The sequence below is a fragment of the Microcebus murinus genome, chromosome 3 (assembly GCF_040939455.1).
Source record: "Microcebus murinus isolate Inina chromosome 3, M.murinus_Inina_mat1.0, whole genome shotgun sequence".
NCBI classification, from domain to species: domain Eukaryota; kingdom Metazoa; phylum Chordata; class Mammalia; order Primates; family Cheirogaleidae; genus Microcebus; species Microcebus murinus.
In genome coordinates, this window is record NC_134106.1 from 45,844,770 (window position 1) to 45,865,804 (window position 21,035).

At 35.1% G+C, this 21,035-nt stretch overlaps 1 protein-coding gene across 3 annotated transcripts in view; it reads right to left on the reverse strand.

Moving 5' to 3' along the window:
- Nucleotides 1–2,064: 2,064 nt before the first annotated feature.
- Nucleotides 2,065–21,035, reverse strand: part of PNPT1 (polyribonucleotide nucleotidyltransferase 1) — a 42,454-nt gene continuing 23,483 nt past the window's right edge. For all 3 annotated transcript variants that reach the window (XM_012777833.2, XM_076000791.1, XM_012777834.3), the window contains 13 exons: nucleotides 19,083–19,149; nucleotides 18,910–18,999; nucleotides 17,208–17,261; nucleotides 10,089–10,195; nucleotides 9,212–9,283; nucleotides 9,055–9,118; nucleotides 8,607–8,690; nucleotides 8,216–8,299; nucleotides 6,766–6,872; nucleotides 6,623–6,678; nucleotides 5,378–5,456; nucleotides 3,571–3,618; nucleotides 2,065–2,274 (listed from right to left, as the gene is read on the reverse strand). In XM_012777833.2, the coding sequence (XP_012633287.1) occupies nucleotides 2,116–2,274; nucleotides 3,571–3,618; nucleotides 5,378–5,456; nucleotides 6,623–6,678; nucleotides 6,766–6,872; nucleotides 8,216–8,299; nucleotides 8,607–8,690; nucleotides 9,055–9,118; nucleotides 9,212–9,283; nucleotides 10,089–10,195; nucleotides 17,208–17,261; nucleotides 18,910–18,999; nucleotides 19,083–19,149 (1,071 nt within the window). In that variant the 3' untranslated portion in view covers nucleotides 2,065–2,115. The remainder of the gene's footprint in view (nucleotides 2,275–3,570; nucleotides 3,619–5,377; nucleotides 5,457–6,622; nucleotides 6,679–6,765; nucleotides 6,873–8,215; nucleotides 8,300–8,606; nucleotides 8,691–9,054; nucleotides 9,119–9,211; nucleotides 9,284–10,088; nucleotides 10,196–17,207; nucleotides 17,262–18,909; nucleotides 19,000–19,082; nucleotides 19,150–21,035) is intronic.

Consider the following 21,035-nt stretch of genomic DNA (forward strand, 5'->3'; position numbering starts at 1 on the left):
CTCTCACTTCACCCCCGCATACACCCGCCCCCCCTCCCTTTGCCCCCCAGAGCTCGCTCGCTCTCCCGCCGCCGCCGCCGCCGCGGTAACTACTACAGGTCCGCCATCTTGTAACCCGACTCTCTCTGCCTTTCTCTTCCTCCTCCAGCAGGCGCACACGGGCTGTCCTAGCAGGGGCTACGGCGGCCGACGAGTCCAACGAACAGACATCCGCTTCCGCACGCACTTCACTGGCCGGAATGCTCGGCACTCTCGCGAGGAAGGGTACGCGACTGAGGTGGGAGGGCCTAAGTGGGACTTCCTCCTCTCTCGGCTCCGCCTCTTAATCCGGGATCTCGGTGGAGCAGAAGGTTCTCGCGGTTTCCGGGTCCCTGCTTGCGTCCGCTGGCGCTTCTCTGTGGAAGATCGCAGGAGCAGGGTCTCGGTGGGGGTTTCGTTGGGTCGCTGCTGGCTTCTGGCGTGTGACGTGCGCTGGGACCCAGCTCTGAAGACAGAGCACACCGGTGAAGTACGCAGCCTTGAACGAGACTAACAAGGAGCAAAATTTGCTCGCGTTCCTTAATGGCAGGCTCACCCTGTCAGCCTATGGGGGAGGGTGCAGTTTAAACCTCTCTGTAAAGAGTGTTGAGTCTTTTCAGCTGAACCGAAATCCACTAAAACGTGTTATGGAATCTGTTACAATTAAACAGCTGCCCAGGAAGTATCTGGACGCTAAAATCAGGCGATTTTACTGTCGTACAAAAGTCTGTTGATAATTTTCTATTTCCCGCCAAACCGTTTCACCGTCTGGCTCTTAGTAGCTAGCCATTGAGAAGCATACTCCGCTTCGGGAGGATACAGTGCTCTTACCGCGTTTGCGACCTCAGAAAATAAATCTGCAGAAAAGTTTAGGGAAGTGGCGGAGAGCTACCTTCCTAACACATCTACGAGCATTGTGTTGATATTTTAGTTTCTTGAGGGCATTTCCCGCATTATCTATGGACAGGTCTTGTGCACTGAATTACGGAAGGAAGAATTCTCTCGCCATTCACGCTAATTGTCGCACATTGTGCAGTGGATACGAGTCACTCGCTGGGCATAGTAGCGTGCCTGTCGTTTATTTCAATCTCCGTTCGTTGTTGGGAGAATCTCTTTATTCGTTCTTTACTAGAAGCTCAGCTTGTTCAGCCGCTAGCGCTTTACAACCCAGTAGCCTGAAAAGTGAAAACCGAGCGACGTGTGCACGTTGACCCTGCAGTGCACCTTGGGAGTTGTAGTCACAACTTATCAATGGTCTCGTCAAAACGTGTTTGTTTTCACTAGACCACTTATGTGTGTGGACACCCTCCAGCAGTACACTAAAACATGTGACAGTGTCTTAGAGCAGGCGCCTGATGAGAAACATAATAAATTCTAATTAAAAAACCTGGATTCATAGTTTCTTTTAATCTACAGGGACCTCAGAAAATGAGTTGTCATTATAATATAGTACATAAAAATGCAGCCCGATAATTGCCGTGATTGATGTGGACAAAATATATTCTGAGCCCAGAGAATAGAACATTTCTTTCTGGGAAGTTGTACACCCTGGCCTTCTGGGCTGCCTCGGCCTCCAGAGTAGCTGGGACTACAGGTGCATGCCACCACGCATACATAAAGGCATCTTATTATTAAAAATGGGTCAAATTAGCTTCCTCAACTTATTATATGATAACTGTTCTGAGGGGATAGGCACTGGCTTTGAAAATGGCATATTCCAGTTTGTGAGCCACAGATGACTAAGGGTATATTGTCACTAGTGTATATAAAGAAGAAAAATAAGATGTATAGGAAGAGATCCATTATAATAGCATTTATAATCTATTTCTAAGTTTTTCAGCTGTTTCAGAATTACAGAAACAAAAGGATAATCTTTCCTAAGATGTATAAATGGTTTACTTTTAATAATAAATATTTGATTTGTAATGTAAATAAGATTAAAAGAATGAGTTGCTCTTGAAATAAAAATGGCACGTGTAAATGAGCATTTTTAATACAAATAATTAGAATATATTTATACTATGTATAAATCTACACATCAGAAGACAGTAAAATTTTTCTTTATAGCATATCACCCTAGAATTCTCTTTAAAAATATCATTGGGAAGAATTAGATGATGTCTGTGAAATAGGTTCTCCCATAACAATACTGCTTCTGTCAGTTAAAGTTTTGACAACAGTTGTAGCTGGAGACTGAAGCACTTTACGAGAAAGCCTCATTCTTCCATCCGCTGGATCCCGTCCGAAGTATTTCACCTGTGTCAAATAAACAGATTTACTTTTAAAGTCACAGCACATTGAGTGACATCCGAATTAAAAGACACTTAAATTTACATGGTCCAGATAAGGCAATGATTGTTTTTATTTATTCACTGAAAGCACAGCTCAGTGTTAAGTGGAGGTATTACACTTAAGATTTATAATTTGATTAATTATTATTAAAAAAAGAGGGGCATTTAGTTGTCCAACTATAATCTGTTAAACTCATCTGTGCCTTTTTATTCTCTCCAGGCCAAGTCCTATATTGGAAGAACAGTCAAAGCCATGGGGAATGATTTTAGACAAGGGCTTTCTAAGCCTAATTGTGCTATAAATTATGCTTACGTCACTCAGATTTTCACTACTGCTCAAAAAACCATCTCATTGGTATTTGGCTTCACCTTGAAAAATGAAAAGTCAGGGGAAACATGGTAGGTTGAAAGTCCCTTCTGATGTTTAAAAAAAAAAAACAAAACACGAATCACACAAAAAACCTTATACAGTCTTAGTTCTCATCTTTCCCTGGAGGCTACTTGAACAATGGGACTACAGATTGGGAATAAACTAGAAGCCTTAGTTACTCAGGTCATGAGTATTAGGTATAACTGGAACAGAATGCGGTGCAGCCAAAAAAACCCAGATTGGCAATGACTTCTTTTATCCACTCATAAAGGACTACAAAAAAAAAAAGATCAATTTCATTATCAGAATTCCAGGCCTAAACAACATGGCTCACAGCAAATTCAGAAATGTTCAGCCTCAAGTAGTGGAGAAACAAAGTCTCATCTCCTTAAAGATAAAATTCAAAATCTTCAGTAAATTTAAATTACCAGACTTCTCATGTCTGTCTCCAAATCACTGAGTCTGCAAAGCCAACCCTGACCTGTTCATGATTTAATTTTTATTTTCCTTTTTTTTTCCTGTTCATGTTTTTTTAAAAGCTCTAAAGATGACTACTGTTTTAGCTGAACTGTAAGCTACTTGAGGGAAAGAATTGTCTTAAATCTTTTATGCGTCTGTTTAAGCAACCATGAAGTTAAAAAAGAAGCACTGAGCAGGGTGCGGTGGCATAGCAGTCGCAGCTACTTGGGATGCTGAAGTTGGGGGATTACTTGAGCCAGGAGTTTGAGGCCTGGGTAGTGAGAAATTATTTCTCAAAAAAAAAAAAAAAAGCATATTAATAATACACATCATAGGTGTTGATTCTATTCTTCCAACTTACTTTTTGAAAAAAATAATTGAAACTTCAAGTACAATTTACAACTATAAGGCTAAAAGGTTGAACACAGGTACCTGAATTTCTTGGCCAACTTCTAATCCCAGGGCAGTGGGGTGTTTAATCTGAAAGAAAACATGTTATTCTATTAGTTGTTGTGCATAATTACCAAATGTCCATGGAAATATAAATTTTTCCCTAAGTGAAAAACAGCTTTACTGATTTTTGTTTGTAAAATCTGTTAATGACAAAGATTTAAAATATAGATATATTCAGAAAAATGTAAAAATCATCCAAAACCCCTCTACTTGAGATTCAACTACCATTAACACTTCAATGAATATCCCTTCAAATTTCTATTTAGTAAGTTTATATTGCATTTATAAAAGTGGACCTCTCTGTGCTTGCTATTTTATAATTTGCTCATTTTTCATTCAATAATAGATTAAGGACATCTTTTGCAATTAATACCTGAAGGATTACAGTTAAGCATTCACACTGTATAAATTATTTATCCAGTCTCCTAAAGATGGTCATTTAATTTGTTTTAAATTCCAATGCTGCAAATATTAATGATTGGTGAATCTAGTTCAAAGGTATATGAGTGTTCAGTATATTATTATCCTTTCAACTTTTCTGTAGGCTTAACATTTTTCAAAATAAAAACTTGAGAAAAAGTTATAGCATATAACTGATCATGTATTCATCTACTCTAATTATCCTCTCAGAAAAAAGTCCTACATGTGGAACTTCTAGGTTCATAGACATTTACCAAACACCTTCCAAAAAGTTTGTCCCAATCTGTACTCCTATAATAATGAATGAAAATGTCCATCTTTTTTTCCTATTGACATGGGGAATTTTCAACTATCTCAAAGTTAAAAATATTTTTATTTTATTTGCATTTTAAAAAGTTGCTGTGGATCTTGAATATCTTGGTTGGCTTTTTGAAAAAATGATTTGTCCATGTTCTTTGCTCATTTTTCTATTGATAATCATCATTCTTACTGATCTACAAAAGCCCTTTGTATATTAAGCCTCTGTCATATGTTATAAGCATTCTTCTCTTAGGTTATGGACCATTTTCAACCTTATTGTGATTTTTGCCATTTAACTTTAAAAAATTATGAGGTCAAATTTTATCAATTTATTTACATTTTTGGTTTTGATATCATGCTGAAAAAGTTTTCCCCAGTACTAAACTTTGTTTTTTTTTTTTTTTTCCATTTATCTCTTTGATCCAGATAGGATTTTGGTATAAAAATGAGCAGAGATCCTGCTTTAAGATAATCAGCTGTACCAATATGATTTATTAAATTAAGTTTATTTCTTCACTGACTATTATACAACTTTTAGCATGTATTACAACTGGGTTTATTTCTGGTCCCTTTTTTCTGTTGTATGTATTATATATTTCTGAGCCAGTAATAATACACTGTTTTATTCTCTATAACTTTAATTATATTTTAAGATATGTTATAATAGACACTCCTATTACTCTCCCCATTGTTTTTCTTGAATTGTCTTTTATTCTTCCAGATGTATGAAATACAACAAAAATTAAATTTAAAAACACCCTAAGAATTACGTTGCCATGATTGTCTAGTCAGTGGAAAATTGGGAAGACAGGGTTATAGGTAGGTATTTTTAGTAACTGCTATGTGCTAGGTCTAGATGTTGTTCCACCTCAAAACACTCAGAATGTTTCTATTCCATCATGGAAAGAGAAACATAAATATCTGTGGTAAACATTGTAAAACCTTTTGCCAGTAGCATCTCTGCCATTTTTGTTTTTTGTCTTTAGGCTAACAATAGGTATATACAAATCTCACCAACCTAGGTAATTCAATATGGTTATTTTAAAGTAGTTATAAATCTTTTTACCTTCCGCTGATCAAGTTGTGTGTTATGAAGTAGTACTGCAGTCATATTTGGATATAATTTTACCATTACTCCACTGTCTCTATAAAAGGGAAATAAAAAACCTGGTTAAAACAATAAATACCTGTATATTAACTGACAAAACTGATGTTTTCATAGGAGAAAAAAGTAAAAAAAAAAAAAAAATCACTCTAGCATATGTTTTTAACGATAAAAAGTATAATTACCCAAAACAGATACTTACTTTTCCATTGAAAATGTACTCTATATTTACATACTTATGAATCAAAGGACAAAGAAAAGATAAAGAAAAAATTTGCAGTAAAAAAGCTTTTAGAATATATATTCTTGTTCTGTATTTCTCTTCATAATTTCTAAACATTTTTGAAATGACATTAAATATTTTAAAATAGTGCAGAATATAATTAACCTATTAGATAGTGATTTACAGAATGTGGTTAGATAAACTGGAATACTTATTTCATTAAAAAGCCTTTTGGTCTTTTTTTCTCTAGTCTACTAAAATAAGCCATCCCATTTCTTTTTACCTACAATATTAAATAAATTATCCCATTGTCTTTTATTATTCATTCCAAATAGCTTTGAACATTCTTGCTGCATCAGGAAACCTCCTTTTTTTCCTAAAGGGATTTTCTGATCTTCAAAATACAATCTTTTTAGCTTGTAAAAAAAAAAAAAAAAAGCCTCAAGGTTGAAAATGGCATTTAAAAATATGTGCTAATTAAGCATTAAATAGTATTACTATCTTTCAAACAAGCCATCAAAGCCAGGCATGGTGGTGTGTGTCTGAGCCCGGGAATTTTAGTCCACCCTGAGCAACATAGCAAGACCCCATCTATAGTGATAATAATTAACAAACATATTTTAAAAAAGGAAATATTGCTAAGTCTATTTTGGGCCTGTTTATTGGGAAAATTAAAATGGTAGAAAATTTGGTTAAAGAAAACAATTTATCTTCCCCTCCATAGTAAACTTAAAAAAAAAAGAAAACAATTTAGTTACAAGAATTTATTATAATTATAACCACAGAACCATGTTACTGAAAATGTATAAGCTGGTATGAAAAATAAAACATACCTTAAAAAATAATATTATTATTATTATATGGTAACTGACATATAATCTAAACACCTTATGATTTCAAAGTAAATAAAGCAAATGTGAAGTTAACTTGGGCTTATAAAGTAAATCTTTTAAAAATCAACATAGGATATTACTTAATATTACCTGATTTCAGTTATTGTGGCAGTATACACTGCTCCAAATTCTAATTGCTGTTCCTGCTGTAAGTACAAAATAAGCCTGTAAGATTCATAAAGAAAACAGCAGCAAAAAGTAGAAAAAGCAAGTATTATAAGATCTATACGTACATCATCTTTGCAGATTTCAGTAATGAAGTCTCTTGCCTCATGCATAGCACCAGGGGTTGGTGCAAATATAGAATATGTTTCTTCATCCACTTGACTAATAGTTACACCTTTTAAGGAGATAATTTAATATATTAAAGTTAACTTGTTCATTCTAGTGGAGACTAGTCTTAAAAGCAGATGTGAGAACACCTGGAAGCAGCTGGGCAGAGCTATGCCTTGTTTAGTCATTCATTTAGGAATGAAGGGATTCATTCACCAACACACACACACTAAATGCTTGCTATGTATCTGGCATTGCATTAGGCCCTGGGTTCACAATAGTGAACTAACGTCCTTGCTTTCTTGGAGCCCACTATCTGATGGGATCAAACATACCAGTACTAATTCTGAAGGGTCTGGTTTTGCTCTCTTAATTATGAGTAGAAAACATACTAGAACCCTTTCTTCACCTTTTTTTCTTTTTCCCTCTTACTCCTTGGATGAAGGATGAAATCATGTCAGTTTCTCAGTCTTAGAAACTAGCTAAAGTGACTCTGCTTCTCACCCTCCTTCAATAGTCTCAAAGCTGGTAAGTTTTAATACTAGGTAACCCAAACACTGCTTCCAGAAAAAGTAAAGCATGCTATTTCTAGATATACTCTGTAAATAAGAGTCTAAATAAAATTAAGTGAAAGTAGCGGAATAGTAAGAAACAATTAGAGCATAACTCCTCTAACATGAAAAACTAAAAATTATTCTAGATGTTCAATTTTTAAATGTTGCAAAAAAACCCCCAAACCAAAAATCAAATCAAAAAAACTCTGGATGAATTATTGGTCATCCTTCCTGAATATAGTTAAGGACCATCATTTGCTGATTTATTAAGAGGCACACAGAAAACTCACAGTCCAGACATGTCACACCCTTTTCTACTGGTCTTTCTCTCATTTATTAAATATGAGGTCTGTCTGGAAAGTATCCAGGCATTGTTAATATTATGAGAACAACGGCTGGATACTTTCCAGACAGACCTCATGTGTGTATGTGTGTGTGTGTGTGTGTGTGTGTGTATGTATTTAAAACAACACAGTAGAGATGAAAGAGCCAACTTAGATGATCTAGATTTTTTTTTTTTTAAGAGACAGGGTCTTGTCACCCAGGCTGGAGTGCAGTGGTATGATCACAGCTTGATGAAGTCTCAAACTCATGGGCTCAAGTAATCCTCCTGCCTCTCCCTCCCAAGTAGCTAGGCCTATAGGCACGTAACACCACACCCAGCTTATTAAAAAAAAAAAATCTTTTTAGAGGTGGTGTCTCGCTCTGTTGCCAAGGTTGGTCTCAAACTTTTAGCCTCAAGCAATCTTCCTGCTGTGGCCTCCCAAAGTACTGGGATTATCGTATAGCCATGAGCCCCTCTGCTTGGCCTGATCCAGCATTTAATGAAAAACCCCAAATTTCACACAACTCTTACCTGTTTCAGCCTGAAGTTTTTTTAGATGATATCCACCTGGTCCAACAAATTTTGCTCGTTTTGATAATGGGACCTGAACAGTTTCTGAAATATAATACAGACAAATATTTAAACAATTCAAACCTCAACCATGTCCTGGTTACTCAGGATTTTTTTTTCCCTAGACACATGTAAAAATATTTCACTATAAAATAGAAAAAACAGTTTGCTACTTGAATAAAATGAAAGAAAAAATGTCCAAGAATATCCCCCAAATTTAAAGTATTTTAACTATAAAAGTATTTAGAATATTTTTATTTTGCATATGGGGTAAAAACATTTAAAAACAATAAAATACATTCACATATTTATGTTTACCTTCCTATGATCAGTAATAATTTTAATGTATTACCTACAACAGGTCCATTTTCTTTTCTAGATGCTCGAGGTTTGGAAATAGTTTTGTTCATTATCTGTAATATCTCCTTCTTTGCCACTAGAAGAGATAAAAATATAATCAAAATTATAACCATATAAAATAAATGTGATCTGAAATAGATGCATTCTTAGTTTTTAAGGAGTAAAATCCAAACTATTTTAGCTTAATAATCAAAGCTCTCCACAACCCAATTACCTTGAAAATTCACTCATACTTTCTTTTCCATAAGTCCTATCTTAAAAGAATTAATTTATAAAAACTGAAATTTCACGGGTCATCTATTTTGGTGGTTAGTCACGTGCCCAATAAGTTAATACTTCACAATCTAAGTTATATGAAATTCCATTTCTTAAAGCACTATTTTATAAGTCTAATGGGAATTATAGAAAATAATGAAAGAGAATCAGGCATACTGTCTTACCTGAAGCTTGCTGAATGGCCTCCATTACAATTTTTATTGGTATTCCAGGTAATTTAATATCAGCCTAACATAAAGAAGCCAAAGTAACATATAAGTATTTATTTATGACATAATTTAAATATTACAAAAGTGAAACAAAGTAGGTTTTAAAAAATACCTGTAATGCAGTTATTCCCTTATTAGTGCCGGCTATTTTGAAATCCATGTCACCATTGTAATCTTCAATTCCCTTCAGAAATTTAAGAAATTATAATATAGTTTTAAGCAAAAACAAAATTCACCCATACTCAATATTGCAGAATTAAAAAAAATAGCTTTAGAAGTAAACTATATCCTCTAAGACCAAACACAAAGAAATATCTCCTACATTAACTATTGCTTCCAATTTGTTTTTTTTGTTTTTGAGACAGAGTCTCACTTTGTTGCCCAGGCTAGAGTGAGTGCCATGGCGTCAGCCTCGCTCACAGCAACCTCAATCTCCTGAGCTCAAGTGATCCTCCTGCCTCAGCCTCCTGAGTAGCTGGGACTATAGGCATGCGCCACCACGCCCTGCTAATTTTTCTATATATATTAGTTGGCCAATTGATTTCTTTCTAATTATAGTAGAGATGGGGGTCTCGCTCTTACGCAGGCTGGTCTCGAACTCCTGACCTTAAGTGATCCTCCTGCCTCGGCCTCCCAGAGTGCTAGGATTACAGGCGTGAGCCACTGCGCCCGGCCCCTATTGCTTCCAATTTGTGACTTTTTAAGCTATAGATATTTTCACTAGAAATATCACTTTATTTTTAGATTACGTCCCTGTCTCCATAAATGAATAAGGATTAATTTATAATTATAATAAAGTGAGCCATTATGGATATTTACACTGTAATACATATTTTAAAGTCACATTCTATAAAGTCCAATGCAAAGGTGCAGAGGAGAAAGAACAAGTACCTCTATTCTTTGAGTATTAGCATTCTTCTCAGCATATGATACCTGTAGAGTACATATAGTCTTCACCATCAAATATTTAAAACTGGGAATATACTTGCCAAAATATCTGTCAGCAAACGATAATCTTCTATTTCACCCTTCTCAGGATCATTTCTGGTGACCAATCCTATTGCTACACCTGCGACAGCAGATGAAATTGGAACCCCTATAATTGGAAAAAAGTACTTTTGTATGTAATGTGTACACTAACCCAACACACATATTTGTCATTCTATTAACATTTAATATACATGGATGATGTCCTGTGAATTGACAGTCACCAAAGGTGAGTTGGAAAGGTCTTAAGAGGTCATCTGACTACCTTATTTCCTTATGAGCATATAATAAATAAAGCTACTTAAACCAACTTTAATAGGTAATCACTATATTCAGCAAAAACCTCTAGAATAAAAGCAAACTTCATAACTCTTAAATTATCTGTTGCTTTGCTTTTGATGCCTTCGTTTTCTTCTTCTTGTTGAAAATTTACAAAGTGTTTGGTAAATTCTTCCAGCCTGAACTCCAGTCCATCTTTAGTGTATTCTCCCAGAAAATTTCTGTGCACAAGTATAAATATTATCTTTTATTTTCTTTACTCATGGCAGCACACCACATGCATTAACTATCCTGTACCTTGCCTTTTTTACTTGATAACATATTTAGGATATTGACACATGTCACCACACAAAGCTCTACCGCATTTTTTTGAATAGTTACATAGTTTTTCCCATATATATATTTTCATTTTAATTTTATATTTTTAAATGACAATAAATTGTACATATTCATGGGGTACAGTGATGCTTGATACATATGTGATCAGATCAGATAATTAGCATATCCATCATCTCAAACATCATTTCTTTCTGTTAGGAACAGGCGACATCCTCTTTCTAGCTATTTGAAACTATGTATCATGGTTAACTATAGTCATCCTACAGTGGTATAGAACACTAGAACTTAAATCCTCCAATCTTGCTGTAATTTTGTATCCTTTAACAAATCTCTCCCTTCTTCCTAGCCTTCCCAGACTGTAGTATCCCCTTTCTACTTTTTGCTTCTAAGAGATTATTTTTTAGCTTTCACATATGAGTGAGAATGTGCAGTGTTTAACTTTCTGTTCCTGGCTTATTTCACTTAACACAATGTCCTCCGGTTCCATCTATGTTGCCACAAATGACAAAATTTCTTTCTTTATGGCTGAATAGTATTCCTTGGTGTATACCCATTACATCTTTATCCACTCATCTGTTGTTGGACACCTAGGTTGATTCCACATCTGGGCCACTATAGTGAATAGTGCTGCAATGAAAATGGGAGTGCAGATGTCTCTTCAATATACCCTTCCTTTGGATAAATTCCCAGTGGCAGGATTGCTGGATCATAGGGCAGTTTTATTTGTAGTTTTTTGAGGGACATCTATAATGTTCCCCATAGTGGCTATACTAGTTTCCATTTCTACCAAAGGTGTTCCCTTTTTTCTGCATCCTTGCCAGCACTTGTTATTTTATGTCTTTTTGATAATAGCCATCTTAACTGGGGTGAGATAACTTATTATGGATTTAATTTGCCTTTTCCTGATGATTACTGATGTTAAGCATTCTTTTATATATTTGTTGGCCATCTGAACAATTTCTTTTGAGGAACTTCTGTTTAGATCATTTGTTCATATTGTTTATTTTTTTTGCTGGTAAGATGTTTGAGTTCCTTATATATTCTGGATATTCATCTCCTGTTAGATGAGATGAGTAGTTTGTAAATATTTTCTCCCATTCTGTAGGTTGTCCTTCCACTTTGTTGATTGCTTGCTGTGCTAAATATTTTTAGTTCCATATTATCCCATTTGTTTATTTTTACTTTTGTTAACTATACTTTTGGGGTCTTATTCATATTATCTTTTCCCAGACCAATTTCCTGTAGTGCTTCCCCTGTTTCCCTCTGTAGTTTTATTGTTTCAGGTTTTACATTTAGGTGTTCAACACCTTATGAGTTGATTTTTGTACAGGGTGAGAGGTCGGGGTCTAGTTTCATTCTTATATGGATATCCAGTTTCCCCAGCACCATATATTAAAGAGACCTGTCCTTTCCCCAATGAGTGTTCTTGGTACTTTTGTCAAAAATCAACTGACTGTAGATAATGTGGATCAATTTCTGGGTTCTCTATCCCATTGGTCTATGTGTGTATTTTTATGCCAGTACCATGCTGTTTTGGTTACAACAGCTTTGTAATATATTTTGAGGTCTGGCAGTAGCATATCTCCAGCTTTGCTTTTTGCTCAGGATCACTTTAGCTATTCAGGGTCTTTTGTGGTCTATACAAACTCTAGGATTTTTCCTATCTTTCTTTTTTTGGAGACAGAGTTTTACTCTATCGCCTGAGCTAGAATGAAGTAACATCATCATAGCTCTCTGCAACCCCAAACTCCTGAGCTCTAGTGATCCTCTGGTCTCAGCCTCCCAAGTAGCTGGGACTACAGGTGTGCACCACCACTATTTTCTGTTTTTAGTAGACATGGGGTCTCACTCTTGCTCAGACTGATCTTGAACTCCTGACTTGAAATGATCCTCCTGCCTTGGCCTCCCAGAGTGCTACGTTTACAGGTGTGAGCCACTGTGCCTGGACTTTTTTCCTATTTCTATGTAGAATGTTATTGGTATTTTGATAGGGATTGCACTGAATCTGTAGATTGCTTTGGGTAGTACTGTCATTTTAACAATAATAATTCTTTTGATCCACGAGCATGGATGTCTTTCCATTTGTTTGTATCCTCTTAAATTTCTTTCATCGGTGTTTTGTAGTTTTCCTTGTAGAGATCTTTTACCTCCTTGGTTAAATTTATTCCTTGGTATTTTATTAATTTTTTTTGTAGCTATTGTAAATGAGATTGCCTTCTTGAGATTTCTTTTTCAGCTAGTTTGCTGTTCATGTATAAAAATATTACTGATTTTTATATGTTAATTTTGTGTCCTGCAAGTTTATTGAATTTATCCATTCTTAAAGAGGGTTTTGTAGTCTTTAGGTTTTTCTATATATAAGGAGGTCATGATATCTGCAAACAGGGATGATTTGACTTCCTCCTTTCTAACTTGGATGCTCTTTATTTCTTTGTCTTGCCTAATTGCTCTGGCTAGGACTTCCAGGCCTGTGCTGAATAAGAGAAGTTAGAGTGAGCATCCTAGTCTTGTTCCAGTTCTTAGAGGAAGCTTTCAGCTTTTTCCCATTCAGTAAGATGTTAGCTGTGACTCCCTGTATATTTTTATCAGACACATACAGAAGTGGGATTGCTGAGTTAGAAGGTATTTGTATTTGTTATGTTGTGAAACTGCCTTCCAAAGATGGCATTTTAAACTTTTACCTGCAGTGCATGGTAGGTGCATGATATCTATATTCTTGTTAATTCTTGTTAAACCCTTTGATCTTTGCCAATCTAAAGGGTTATTTAGATAATTTTTAATTTGATTTATTTTTTATGAGAGGTTGAATATATTTTCATGTTTATAAACCTATTTATTATTATTTCTTTTTTAGAGAACTGCCTCTTCATGGGCTTCAAACATTTTTCCACTTAGTTAGACTTTTCTTTATTTTTTTCAGTATGGATAGATCTTTATTAAAATATAAATACATTAAACAAAATGCAAATATATTACTTCTTTGTTGGCTTTTTATGATTATTTTTTTTCTGTGCAGAATTTTTAAAGTTTATGCAATCATGGTTCTTGGAGTTTGCTTAGAAAGGCTTTACTTCTCCAAGATTTTGATAAAATCTTCCATGTTCCATTTAAAAAAAAAAAGTTTAAGTTTTGATCACTTGGAACTTGTTTTGGCATAAAGGAGTGTGCTAACGAACTCACTTCATTCTCTCTAAGTAATCTCACCTACATTTATGGTTTCAACTACCACTTACATTGTTGATAACTTAAAAATTTATCCCTCTGCCTAGTCCTTTCTGTCAAGCCCTGGATCTGTGTAACCAAACTGCCTATCAGACATTGCCAGCTAAAAGTTCCCAAAGTACCTTAAATATATATATTAAAAACTGAATGACCCCCAATAAATAATTTTCCTCCTGTATTCTCTATCTTGGTTGAAAACTAAGAGACATGAGAATCAACACTTTTTTCTTCATTTCTTATATCCTCTCAAGTTATAAAGACCTGTTTACTTTAGCCTTTAAATTTTTTAGAAAGTTATCCTTTCCCCTAAATACTGAAATACCTATTGCTACTCCATAGTCTAAGTCCACATTTCGTGCCCTGGCAACAATCTCCCTTTCTTGCTTCCCAGATTTTAGTCTCTCTCACCTCATCGCCCAGGGCCATCCATCTTCTAAGCTAGGAAAAACTATCTCAAAAAAAATCTATAATATGAAATCATGCTACTCCTTTACATAAAATCCTTCAAGTTCCCCATTATATGCTTTCAGAAAATTTTTGTACATATTCTTTGATCAAAAAAGTTTGGGAAATATTACATACCCTCATCCTAGAGATTTGATACTCTCATTACCATATTAAAATCTATTCAATCCATATTAAATAAACCTGTTTAACCCTGCTCAAGCTTCGTTTAGAACAGAATAATTTTTTTCATGGTATATAACCAACACCCTGTGGAACACTATTCCATGGAATACTGAATTAGAAAAATGCTAGCCTTAAGTCTAAACTCCTTAACATAACAATAACCTTCAAAATCTACTTCCAATTTATTACTTTAACACTTCTTTCAAATATATTCCATAAACACACTATACTGCTTTATAACTTCTTATCTATGCACATGCTGTTCCTTTCATAGGACATATAGGTACTGCTTCTAAGATGACTGTCCACTACTCAACGTTTAAAACCAGATGAGATGTAGTAATCTCTGAGCAAATTACTCTCTACCTAGTTCATCAATCACCCTATATGCCTTGTACATATTTTTATTATTACCTCTTTGATCCATTAGTATCTTCTAATGTTTATTTGTGAAATTTTATGCTTTAAAAAATGGGTACATTTGTATCCTTGGGGCATAGGACAGTACCTGACTTAGGGCATGGCAAGCACTCATATGTTTGAATTGAACTGCATACCCTTTGTTGGCTCTTCTCAGACTTGATATTCATTCTTAGCAAATTTAATATTTTTATGTTTTTCTGACTCTCCACATTTTTTGTATTTGGCTCTATTTTTTTTTATTTATCGAGAGTGTCTTGCTCTGTGGCCCTGGGTAGAGTGCAGCAGTGTCATCATAGCTCACTGTAAACTCCAACTCCTGGGCTCAAGTGATCCTCCTGCCTTAGCCTCCTGAGTAGCTGGGATTTGGGCAGATGCACACCACAATGCCTGGGTAATTTTTTTATTTTTAGTAGAGATGCGGTCTTGCTCTTGCTCAGACTGGTCTTGAACTCCTGATCTCAAGAGATCCTCCCGCCTAAGCCTCCCAGAGTGCTAGGATTACAGGTGTGAGCCATCATGCCTGGCCTGGCTCCATATTTTTTAAATCCTACTCAATTTTGCCATTTATCAGTATCCTTTTTATTGGCAGGCCAGTGTTCTCAACAACAAAATCATTGAAAGGGACAGAGTTGAGGATCCTTAGTCTTAAGCTCCTCAAGTCTTCCACTTGAGACACCTCTTTGAGTTGCTGATTAGATTAACCAGCCCCCTTTGCTCATCCTTCAACCAGTTATGGATGGTAAGCCTCCCATCTAGTCTTAAGTTTCTGCAACATTTACAGAAAGATATCATAAATTGTCAAGCTAAACTCTAGATACACTGCATCAACAGCATTGCCCCCTCACTTCAAATCTAGTAATTTTTTTCAAAAACAGAATATGAGTTTACTAGGACATGACTTATTTCTGGGGAGTCTCTTCTGGTTCTTCTCTGTAGCCCCTTTCCTTTCTAAAATACTTATAAACAAGATTTTAAAATAAGCTATTAAAAATCTTGTCAAAGGTCGTTGTCAAGTTCACTGGGTTATACTTTAGAGAAAATCCTTTTTTTCTCTTCCAATAATACCCTTTCTGTCCCTGGTATACTAGTCTCTAATTTCTCAAAGACTTTGATTGCATTTTAGTAATTTCATCCTGAAATTCTCATCATTACCTAGGATAGATTTTTGTCTAGACTGAAAGACCTAAATTCATTAAATACAGTTAAAGATTTTCTTATGGTATTTTCTTTTATTTTACCTTTCAGTTCATCTTTTTCAGAATTTGTTTAGTGTTTTCCATTATGAGATTTAGAAGACTGAGAAATGCAAGTTCCACTAGGACAAGGACTGCTTTGTTCATCACCATGTCCCAAGAGGTTAGATCAGTGCTTAGGCACACAGGTGTTACAAAGATTTGTTAAATGAATGTGTGAAAATGAAAATAGTAGCAGTATTTTACTAGCTATATTAAATATCAGATTACGTTTCCTCCACTAAACACGACTAGAAAAGTGTGTTTAGCATTTTTTTTGCTTTGGCCTGTTCTATTTTTTTATTAATATTTTTCTACATATTATTATATACCCGCACTACTTTTTTCATTTTATCCTTGGTTATGTCTTCCTTCCCATCTTTCATATCTGTATTGTAAATGTGTGAATTTATCAGAGAACCTGGACATCCTTTTTAGTATCTGTAGGTTCTTTCTCCCTTAATTCTCAAATAGCATCATTGTTGACTGGCAGAAATAGGTTTTCAGAACCTCCTAGATGCTAACTCTTTCCCTTTATGTGTTTCAGATTCAAGGATTACACTGAACCACTGTAGTCTGCCTTCCTAAAATTCTATGTACACTTCTGAGTAGCGTGGTTCTTCTCATGACTCATATAACAACTGGAAGATTATGTAGCTGCTTTCTCTTGTGGGTCCTAAAACTGCTTGCTAATCAAAACTTCCTTGGTAATTGAAATCAATTCTGGAACTCTCTACCTTTTGGGAGGTGAGAAAGTTCACTGGATCACCAAGGCAAGTAAATAATTTTCAGTGTACTGGCTTTTAGCTAAAAATAAGAATTCAGCAGATATCTTGATATTTGAAGCTCTATTTTGCAACTATCTTGCTTCTTGCCTGGTTTGGTTATCTATAATTTGACTTCCAGTCTTATTAAAATCCGATTAAAGAAATATCATATTTTATACTAAGCAGGTGTGTATAAAATGTTAGCAATTTTGAGACATAATCCTTTTACCTGCATCCATTAATGCTAAACTTCCACCACACGCAGATGCCATAGAAGATGACCCTATAAAAAGAAAAATACTTACTTTACATTATACTGATTTTTAAGATGTAGAAAATTATTACTACTGGTTACTTCCTTACAAATATTCAATTATAACATAAATATTCAATATTCCTTCTTTTTAAAAGCACTTTAGGCAAGCTCTCCTAAGCCATAAACAAACTACAGAGCTGCATGATCTAATACCATAGCCACATGTGGCTACTTAAATTTAAGTCAGTTGAGATAAATTCAGTTCCTCAACTGGACAGCACAGATATAGTGGATTTCTATCATCACAAAAAGTTCTATTGGACTGTATTACTACAGAGATTCCAATTCTTAGAAGTATCCCAGAAGTATTAGAATACTTCTTTTGTTGCTTAATCAGAAGTAATTAAAGATACAGGGCTCTGGCTCTCTCATTGGGCTATATGCCCATTACTTTAGTCACATCCAGCAGAGAACAGAAAAGTCTTTTTTTTTTGAGACAGAGTCTCAATCTGTTGCCCAGGCTAGAGTGCCATGGCATCAGCCTAGCTCACAGCAACCTCAAACTCCTGGGCTTAAGCAATACTTCTGCCTCAGCCTTCCAAGTAGCTGGGACTACAGGCATGTGCCACTATGCCTGGCTGATTTTTTCTATATATATTTTTAGTTGTCTAGCTAATTTCTTTCTATTTTTAGTAGAGACAGGGTCTCGCTCTTGCTCAGGCTGGTCTCGAACTCCTGAGCTCAAACAATCCACCCACCTCCGCCTCCCAGAGTGCTAGGATTACAGGCATGAGCCACTGCGCCCAGCCAAAAGTCTTTGATTTAAATTCTGAGATTACTTTGACATCTTCCCCTCAAAACTTGTGACCATCTGATCTATATCTGATACACCTGTGCCTTTTCTGCCTTTAATTGCTACAGTTTGCTTTGACCCAGGGACTTCTTTTTTATTTAAATTTGACCTTTTAGCCCAGACTTGTTCTGTGATGTCCACTTATTTTTTATGTGTGATACTGATATATGATAAGTATGCCCTACCTAACGATCACTCTGTTTTGGCCTTTCCTCTCTCCAAGCCAGTCTTGCTCTATGGTTCATATGTAAAATAAAGAAACAAATAACCCAAATTGGATCTATTATAACAGATAAATATGAGAAATACTTGTTTTATGTTACTTTCAAAACAACTCATTAGCTAAGAACAGAGATTTAGACAAGTATATGATTAATTAAATGTATCTTCTCTTACAATAATAGGCTTATGTCCTATATGTTACAATGTTACAAAAGTAACATTACTTTTGTAATTCTTTATTCTTTTTTTTAGAGGTCTTGCTCTGTCATTCAGGCTGGAGTACAGTAGTGCAATCATAGCTCACTGAAGTCTTAAACTCTTGGACTCAAGTGATCCTCCTGTCTCAGCCTCCTCAGTAGCTAGAACTACAAGCATGTAACATATTTAAAAAATTTTTTTTGTAAAGACAGAGTCTCACTATGTTGCCCAGACTGGTCTCAAACTCCTGGCCTCAAGCATTCGTTCTACTTTGGCTTCACAAAGTCTTGGGATTACAAGTGTAATCCGAGCCACTTTGCCAGGCTATTACCTTTGAAAAGTTAAGAATATAATAGGGAATCTGTTCATTTCTACTAGGAAAGAAATATTTCAATACCATACCATTTGACTCTAGGACTTCAGATGTAATTCTTATAGTGAAAGGAAAATCTTTGGGAATAACAGGATACAAAGCTTTCTCAGCAAGAGCGCCTAAATTGGAATAGAAAACAGTAAGCAAAAAATGTATCAAGTCTCTGTAAGAACACCATGTAAATTTACAGATTTGTACTCACCATGCCCAAGTTCTCTTCTGTTTAAACCAGTGATTTTGCCAATTTCATTTGTTGCATAAGGAGGAAACTTAAAAAAAAAAACACACATACATATACAACTGACATGAGAAGATGGCCGAGATATATTGCCAAAATAATAAGTTATAAAACAGTAGAGTACCAATTTTGCTTAAAAAAAGTATGTTCATAAATATACAGAAAATGTCTGGTATAAATTTAAAATACATACTAAATTACTAAAAGTAGCTATTTCTAGTGTGTAAGTGAACTTTAGAGGGTAGGAAGTGAATGGCTATGAGAATTCACACCATACATTTCTAGAACGTTTAAATTTATTAACAATAACGAAATATTATATTTTTGTAATAAGGAAAAACATATACATATTTATAAAGAAATACACATTGAGGAATCACAGGTCTTTTTTTCCATACCAAAGCCTACATTTTTATTTCATTAAATTGCAATTTAATTCCTACTTGTACTTTATAGACTTCTCTCTCTTTGCCACCTCTTTCAGATATAAAACAAAAATACATGGACAGAGAATTGCATATTTTAAAGCCCTTCTCAAACAAAATGTAATGACAAAAATATATGAAACAAGGAAACAAAGATCTTTTCCATAAGGGTTTTATTTTAGCCAGAGGTTACAAATTATTTTATTTGATGGAAATGTTATCTTAAAGGAATATGAATTAGTTGTGATCACTTAAGATTTGGGAGATTACCCATAAAAATCTGGAGTTCCAGTTTAACAAAGATTTTTTAAAAAGAAGCAACAGGGCATAAATCTGACCAAGGCTCTGGATCTAGCAGTCAACTTGTAGTTAACAGGGAGGGCAGACAAACATGCTGAACTGCATGTTTCTGCATGGGGCAATCACCAATACCCAGATTGTGGGGGACTCTACAGGTCAAATGGCTCTGGGGTTTCAACAAATAGACTATACAGAAAAGAATGTAATGGAAGAAAAATATATGGATTAAGAGAGACTTAAATATCAAATTAAAAAAAAATGGACAAGACTAAACTGTAGTATCTAGAGCTGTACACTGGAAATACTGGAAATACAAGGAAGTGATTACCATGAAACTTAGAAGAACATTAGTTACTTTTAGGGGAAGAAGGGTTGGGACTGGGAGAAAAACATGAAGGGGCTTCTGATGTGGCTGGCAAGGTTCTACTTCCTGACTTAAGTGGTGGTGACAAGGGTGTTTGCCTTATAAAAAAACCATTAAGCCATGCTTTGTTGTATATGGTTTTCAGTACTTGTACTTTATTTTACAATAAAGAGGTTTTTAAAAATGGGATAATGTGGCAATAATGGCCCATATCTTTTTCCAGCTCCCTCCTCAAGCCCCTCACCCAATAATCAGCTAAAGCTGCATTTTCCACAGCTCCCCCTTTTAAGATTGCTGCATGCTCTCCAGCGCACGACAAAGAATGTGCTTTACTCAGTTATAATTCCTCTCTGGCTTTTGGAGCATCTGGGTATATCCAGAACAGGATATTTACAAGGGATCTAAGACCTGTATGAATCTCCACATTTATGGATATTCTGTAGCATACATTTTCTACATAAAACGTTACCTACTGATTACAGCAGGTTCAACATAACTGAAATGTTGGGATTCTGGGAAGCCAACAAGAGTTAATCAAAAGTGAAGTGACTTGCTACTTTATATTAGCCTTTCATGCTGTATCCTTCACATAATAAAATTAGAAGTATTATGTGGTCCCTTAGGATTAGTTGTGAATAAAGTTAATCATGAACTCAATTAAATGTAATGATCTCATATAGTGTAACATTAAATGTTACTGTATTCAGATCTTCCAGATCTTATTTTAACTTAGTAAAAATATGAACATTTAAATGAACTAATGGGAGGTCATTTGTCAGTAGAAGTATTTGAAAAGCTTCACTTCTGTTCAAAACACATGTATACAGA